The sequence below is a fragment of the Bidens hawaiensis genome, unplaced genomic scaffold (genome assembly GCF_021521415.1).
Source record: "Bidens hawaiensis isolate Kalapana, Puna unplaced genomic scaffold, B.hawaiensis_p1.1 tig00004682_1, whole genome shotgun sequence".
NCBI lineage: Eukaryota > Viridiplantae > Streptophyta > Magnoliopsida > Asterales > Asteraceae > Bidens > Bidens hawaiensis.
The window spans coordinates 961,799-969,485 of NW_027491286.1; the positions used below are offsets into that span (position 1 = coordinate 961,799).

A 7,687-nucleotide genomic window follows, 5' to 3' on the forward strand; every position below is an offset into this window, starting at 1 on the left:
TACTTGTTTTGATATTCCTAAGGTTGCGTTACGTTGCGTAAGAACAGACAGCGAGTGGCTGTGAGTTGATGCCAACACATAGCTGAGTCACGGTCGGCCCCGCCACAACAAAAATCTTGAACCGCGAAAACAAAAATAATAATAACTCACGGGCACCGCTTGCCAACTCAGCAAAATCAAAAATTAATATTTTTCCTAAATTATATAAAATAATAATAATTTGAATTTGCTAAGGAAGGAGTGGGAAGAAATAGAGTTTTCAGGGAAGGACTCGGTGACTATGAATTCTCAGGTAAGGACTTTCCGGCACCCTATAAATACCCCTCTTTCTTTCTTCACATTCACCACCCATTATACTCCTCTTATTAATAATAATAGTATATTCCGGTTCATTATCATCATGACAATCATTGTCGATCAACCCCAATTTGGTAACCATCACTTCTTTTTTATTTGCATTTCTCACATTTATAACTATAATATGTAATTTTGTTGTGATCGTGTAAATAATGTTTTGGAATTAAAATTGGATGTGATAATAAGAAACCAACATGGGATTTGACTTATTTTATTTTATGTTTATTGATTTGTGATTGTATTCGTTTGAGAATAGAAAATGGAAGCCAGGAGCAGATCACAAAAAACAGAGCAGAAACAGAGTTGGTGTTGGATGGTGGATTTAGCATTCCACACACAAATTCTTATGGCCACAATTTTAGGTTTGTTGTTATTATTAATATTATTTATTAATTTCCAAGATTACCCTTTGTGTTTTGATCTGGATCTTTGTTGTTTGTTATACAGGGATTATGATGTGGAGAGTGAAAGGCAACAAGGAGTGGAGAATTTTTACCGTGTGAATCACATCAATCAAACAGTTGATTTCGTGAGTGCTTTGTTTTTTATTTTTTTAAAATTTACTGTTTTTTTTTTAAGATTGGATTTGGATGATGAATTTTGATGTATATGGATCAGGTGAAAAGGATGAGAAAAGAGTATGAAAAATTGGACAAGGTGGAAATGAGCATTTGGGAATGTTGTGAGCTCTTGAATCAAGTGATCGATGAGAGCGACCCCGACCTAGACGAGCCTCAGATCGAGCACTTATTGCAAACCGCTGAGGCGATTAGGAAAGATTATCCTAACCAAGATTGGCTTCACTTGACTGCCTTGATTCATGGTACCTTTGAATACAAAAACAAGAAAATGTCAATATGTCATGATGTTATGTTTTAAACTTTAAAAATTTTTATGGTACCTAATATGGAAAATTGTTGTGTAGATCTTGGTAAGGTTTTGTTGCATCCTAGCTTTGGGGAACTTCCTCAATGGGCTGTTGTAGGCGACACATTTCCGGTTGGGTGCGCTTTTGATCAATCAATTGTTCATAACAAGGTCTATTTCCTAATAAACTTATCGATTGTTATTTCCTAATAAACTTATTGATTGTTATTCGTTTCGTTTTCAATTTGGTAAAACTGATTTGGGTTTTTGAAAACAGTTTTTCTTGGAAAATCCTGACTACAACAATCCAAATTACAATACAAAGCATGGAATTTACTCCGAAAATTATGGACTCGACAACGTTATGATGTCATGGGGGCATGATGATTACATGTATTTGGTATTAATCGACTCTCAACTCTTTAAAAGTTACTTTGTATCGTTCTACTAGAAAACCAGTAAAAGTTGGATTCGATCATAAGAGCTCAGCTAGAGTGACTCGGACGCTTTTTAGATTTATTTTATGCATTAGACATTTATACCTTCATTTATTTAGGTTGCAAAGGAGAATGGAACCACTCTTCCTTCGGCCGGGCTTTTCATCATAAGATATCATTCCTTTTATGGTATGGAGTCGATTTGAATTTCGAAAGATGAACTTGTTCTATGAAATTTGGTAACTAATTGTTTTCGTTATTGTTGGGACGACAACATTGCACAGATCTGACGCATATAAACACTTGATGAACGAGGAAGATGTCGAGAATCTAAAGTGGCTTCAAATATTCAAGTAAGCATCTTGTTACCATAATATTTTCCTTAATCAAGTCAAGTATACTAATCGGTTATGCAATATGCACATATAGCAAGTATGACTTGTACAGCAAGAGCAAGGTTCGGGTGGATGTTGCGAAAGTGAAACCGTACTACGAGTATCTGATCGAAAAGGTGAGTCCATTAATATTTTGAACCAAAGTTTGTGAATTAAGTGTGTTGATTCTCATTGTTAATTTGTGCTTTGTACAGTATTTCCCTGCAAAGTTGAGGTGGTGAAGAAGTTAGTTTCCTGATTGTTATTAATTAAGTTATGCTCCATGAGAGCAAATTATAATTATAAGAATACAATGTATGTTGGTTTCTTTTAATGTAAACATAGTGTTTCTTTAGTTTGGGCTGCATTTCCCATCTTAGTGTGTTACCTTGAGATGTAATCTTATTCCTAGTATATCTATAAATGTCTTTTGTCATTTAAAATTGAAAAAATGAATAAACAAAGTTAATTAGTTAATAAATATAAGTATTAAGATATAAAAGAAAGAATTAAAATGGAATTAATTCATGGTTAAGACACCACATCTTTTTGTTAGTGAATCTATGTCTTCAAGTCATTTTAATTAACTGGATTTTTGAGACCAAATGAAATCAGAATAAACATTGATATGAATTAAATTGTATTGTGTGAAGCATTCTTGTTCGAGACTAATTCGATTTTCGACAAACCTTGCAACCAAGAGACAAAGCCCCATCACCCCTAACGAATGAGCGAAATATGGCGTACATAGTTGGAAGCCTTTGAAATGAGCGAGAAAGGAAGCACATAGTTGGAAGCCTTTAAAAGTTGCGTTACATCTCCAACATAGCGACAGTTGATGAAGTATTGTGACAATTTATTTTTGGATATTTTAGTGTTATTGGATTAACTTGTCGATGGAGGAAATAACGTTATGAGATTAAACGAGTTAGGTGACGCGGGAGTGCGGGCTTGTTTAACAATAATGTTATTTGGGCTTTGTTATTTGGTTTTATACTTGGGCTTAAGTGTAATGTCAAATGGGCTTTCAATTATTTATTTGGGCTCATAAGGGAAATGGATTTGGATGATATTAAACCATGTTTTACATTCCCTGGATTATGAATATAACTTCATCAACACACATACAGAAGATAGAACAACGGTTACTTGGTTCTCTCTGGATCTTCATCGAGAACAATCAAAATTCAATTCCATGTGCAGAAATTCTCTGTCTTATCCGATAAATCATTATGTGTAACCCACAAATAGGTTTATCTGATAGTGATTACACGATTCAGAGAATAATCCAGGTTGCAATTTCTTCATCTACAATGGCATACAAGATTACCAGGTTTGTTTATTTGTTTAATTGATTGCTTTTGGGTTATAGACTACCCAAAATATACAACAAAACCTATTGGGTTTGATTTGGTTATTAATGAATAATTCTGGGTTCATTGATATGTCTGGGTTGACTGTAAGTTTTCTTGAAACCCTAATTCACATATGGTGAATTTAATTCGTATGGTTTAGTAACAGAAGTATCAAATATCATATTGGATTTCAATTTGAGATTTAATTTAATCCATTTGATTCCATTGCATGTTATTAGAAATATATACGCACTTCTGGAAGGGTTAATGGATAGAATTTTCACATGAAAGTATAAAACAGAACAACATCCAGTAATTTGCCTTATGATGTGGTGATATATGTATTCACCATGGAAAATTATATTAAATTTTATTATTTTAAAAATTCATATGAAATCATGGATAATGCGTAAAAGTTAAAGTACACAATTTGTACGTACTTTAATTTTCTTCTTTATTCAACCTGATGCATGTGATACAATTAAAACATGATTAGATTATGTTTCTTAATCGGTAAACTCCTGATATGATGAATTATATAAAGTTTCGTATATGCTTATATATACATAATATGAGTTCCTCATGTCTGGCTATACAATTGTAATTTCATAAGAAATTAGTGGACAGTGATTGTATATAATGATTGCTATATGATTTAGTTTTCATTTAAAGCCATAAAATCATATATAAAATCAATGGATAATTATCGCTATATAATTGCATTAGAGTAGAAGATTAATATTCGTTTAATGCAAATGAATGAAATCATTAGTTAGATAATGAATCATTTTGAAACCCATCTGGTGTTTGTTTTATTATTGATGATCGTATCCATTTCATCTGAATCAATGAAAGTGAAGTCACTTTTGACATGGTCTAAGATGTTTCTAGAAGAAACAAAGAGAGACATGCGGTTAATATAGTTTGGTGTTCAGTGGCATTTTGATGAACAACAAGGGTATGTTTGGTTGGAGGTAATGGAATAGAATAGAAGAAGGAATTGAATGGAATAGGAGAAGGAATGGAATGGACAAATGAATGAAATGGATCATTACCATTCATTTTCCTTGTTTGGTTAACCTATAGGAATGAAATCAATTATTAATTTTTATTGTTTGGTATCCAAAAAATTATAGAAATGAAATAAAAATAATAAAAACACTCCTATCTGAAAATGTTTTTTAACAAAAAAAAATATAAATAAATAAAATAAAAACCTACAATGGCGATGATGATAGCTCCGGCGACGAAAATGGACTACCCAAAATATACAACATTTATATGATTATTTGGCATGCTAGTTATTTCCTTATAAAGAGGGCCCAAGAAGAGCCCATACAATGAGGCAATGAGCTGTTAAAACTACTCTAAGGGGTCGATTGTTAGAAACAGAACCATCGGTTATCTATCGGTTTTGTTTGGGTCGATTTTGTTAGTTGTAGATTATTCGGTTAGGTTTGCTCACCCCTAATCAAGAATAACTAAGTTACCACTATGTCACACCAGACCCTGAGCGGCGGAAACAGCCGGGCGCGCGCGAGTGGGGATTGATAATTAAGCACGGGCCATTGCAAACATTCAAAGATTTTCATTGCGCATGAAGTGTTTAATACAAATACATTACATTGTTTAAAAATTACATAAAAACATCCAAGTATAAAAACTGTTGAAGATTTCCACGCCATATCCCCTTCCGCGGCGGGAACAACCACGCGCATCGAAGGGATAGAACTAAAATCTTCCAAAAAAGCTAGTTTTAGATGTTCAGCGTGAGGTGCTCTAAGTGTGACTCCATGCGCTACCTAGTTATCTCCTGAAAGACACGTAAAAACATTTGAATCAGTATAAACTGAGTGAGTTCACAAGTTTTAGTAACTTGATAAATCGTATCGCGTCATAGTCTTGATAAAAATCATTCATCATTGAAACACATGCTTAGTAAAACATAGTTCTGATAACATAATCTGATAAAATCGTTCCGCGGGCTACGCGCGAACATTTCTGGGAACTGCACTCGTCTGTGTAAGTGGCGCTGCCACTACGAGCTAAAATAATTTAATACCGTCCCGCGGGTTACGCGTGGACACACCTGAAAAACCGTGCTCGTCTGTGTAAGTGGCGCTGCCACTACGAGCGAAACAAGTAATACCGTCCCGCGGGTTACACGCAGACGTTGTGCCGGAAAACAAGGCGCTCGTCTGCGTAAGAGGAGCGACCTCTACGAGCGGGCTCAATCCCATAGTACTGCCCCGTGAACATGCTAGGCACTCGTCTGTGTAAGAGGTGCGACCCCTACGAGTGGGCGGATCAAACCAGCAGTCCCTACCCTTAGAGTTCCATTGGTAAAGTGATCACTTACTGGTATCGCACTCTTATCGAAAACCATAGATAACCGTTTGCATTGCTCGTAAATATACCATAATAGAACATTATTTAAACACATAATTGCTTGCATTGCTTGTAAGAGTATCATGATAAAGCATAATTTAAGTACGTGTCCCTCGCCCCGAAAACAGTTTAAAATAGTGAAAACAATGAAAATAGGGGCTGTGAGACTCACCTGTGGTTCTTGTTAAGGGATTAATCGAGATTCGGGTTTTCTTGGTGTTGGCCTCGGAATTGAAGGTCTAGAATACGATTAAATAACGAGAAGTATATATATTAAGATCAAGAAATAGGAGAATATAAGGGTTGGAAAGTAGATCTCAAGGTTAAAAATCTCGGCTTACCTAGTAACAGGATCGGAAATGAAAACAACGGATGCTTGGGAGATGATTAGTGCAAGTTTGCAGTTCTTAAGAGAGGAGTTTGAAGTGTGTTTGGGTGATAATTTAGGTCACATATTTATAGGCAAACTCAAAGGAACACAATCCCTTGCTTTAGGGGATTGTAATCTTTTCATATCTAAGTGTAATGATGATAAAGTATGGAAATTATTATTATTTATTTAAAAGTGGAGTAGTGGATAAAAGATTTTGATTTGATTTGGACAGGACATGCAGGTCTGTGGTTGGTGGGAGTAGGGTGGCTGACAGTTGACTTTTCATGTTACAGTGTGCTTTTGTCAGTGTACAGTAAAAAGTAGAAAATCTCTGAAACACGCCACTGTTTCCTTTTGGGCGGGAGTAATTTCCTTCATCTGGAGAATAGACTAAGTGTTCTGCGCGTATAACATTGTGCGCATAGCTTTCTGCGTGAAGGACATTTCTTTGCTGCGGGTAGGTACGTAACCTTCTCGCAGTCAGGGACATTTGAGTTTCATTTGTAGATTCTCCAGGTGGTCTTGGTATTTCAACATAGTGATCAGTCATGTTGAAGTCAATTCCATCTTGGAGCTTCAGACAAACTAGCTCTCAACGTTCCCGCCATGCGGGTGGGTTAGTTCCCCTTCCGCACGCGCATAATTGATTTGGGATGCACCCGCCTTAGCACCATGCGTGACGGTCAACCCATTAGACAACATAAAGTTAAGTTACATGAAAACATAAGGCCAAAACGTTCGCGCATGGCGCATATAACATATGCCCACGCTGGTTCTTAACATGGCGCGCTCGCGCAGGGCGCACATAACAAATGCACGCGCTGATTCTAATACAGTGCGCTCGCGCAGGGCGCACACAATATGCCCGCGCTGATTCTAACATAGCGCGCATAATATTCACAATCACCTAATTATTAGGTTGATTACTTAGTTTATAGGATTGGGAAATTACCGAGTGTCACACACTAATAAAAACAGATTACTAGAAGCAACTATCAATTGGCATGCTCTTTCATGAATAACTGTGTTGTTTCACCAAAAATACTGTGATAGTTTACAACATACAAAATGCAAACGTTGGCCAATTATTAATTTATTGTTTTCATGACGAAAATACATACTGGTTTTTTATTTCCTTCTAAAGTATACGATTAAGATACTGAAAATACTATCAAAGTACATTAATCTTAACTCTTAAGTGATTATGATTATAGATTATTAATTAAGTACCTCAACTACTCTGAAACTTACACTTTTTACATTCAATCAAATATATATAGTTTGATAACATTTGTCAAGTTTTTATGATAAGATTATGCATATATCATAATTAATTGTATATACTTAATACTTAATACTTAATTCTAGCATTTTCCTTAGCTCTTGTATTGTATTTATATATCCCTAGTCAATACTGAATCAAGTGAGCTTTTAAATTATGTCTATTTTTTTGTAGTACTGTCTTTCTTCTTGACACCCCCCCCCCCCCCCCTGCCCTAAAACAGAAGCACAACACCTCCAACTTTTTACAGCCAC

The 7,687-nt window shown here is 35.4% G+C and overlaps 1 protein-coding gene across 1 annotated transcript; it reads left to right on the forward strand.

The window, feature by feature from the left end:
- Window positions 1-356: 356 nt before the first annotated feature.
- LOC143627427 (inositol oxygenase 1-like) lies at window positions 357-2,330 on the forward strand. Its single transcript, XM_077097250.1, has 10 exons — window positions 357-431; window positions 614-719; window positions 805-886; window positions 976-1,180; window positions 1,283-1,395; window positions 1,502-1,624; window positions 1,781-1,850; window positions 1,936-2,014; window positions 2,091-2,172; window positions 2,251-2,330. Exons 1-10 carry the CDS (start codon window positions 401-403, stop codon window positions 2,275-2,277), a joined length of 918 nt encoding a protein of 305 aa, XP_076953365.1. The 5' UTR covers window positions 357-400; the 3' UTR covers window positions 2,278-2,330.
- Window positions 2,331-7,687: the final 5,357 nt, after the last annotated feature.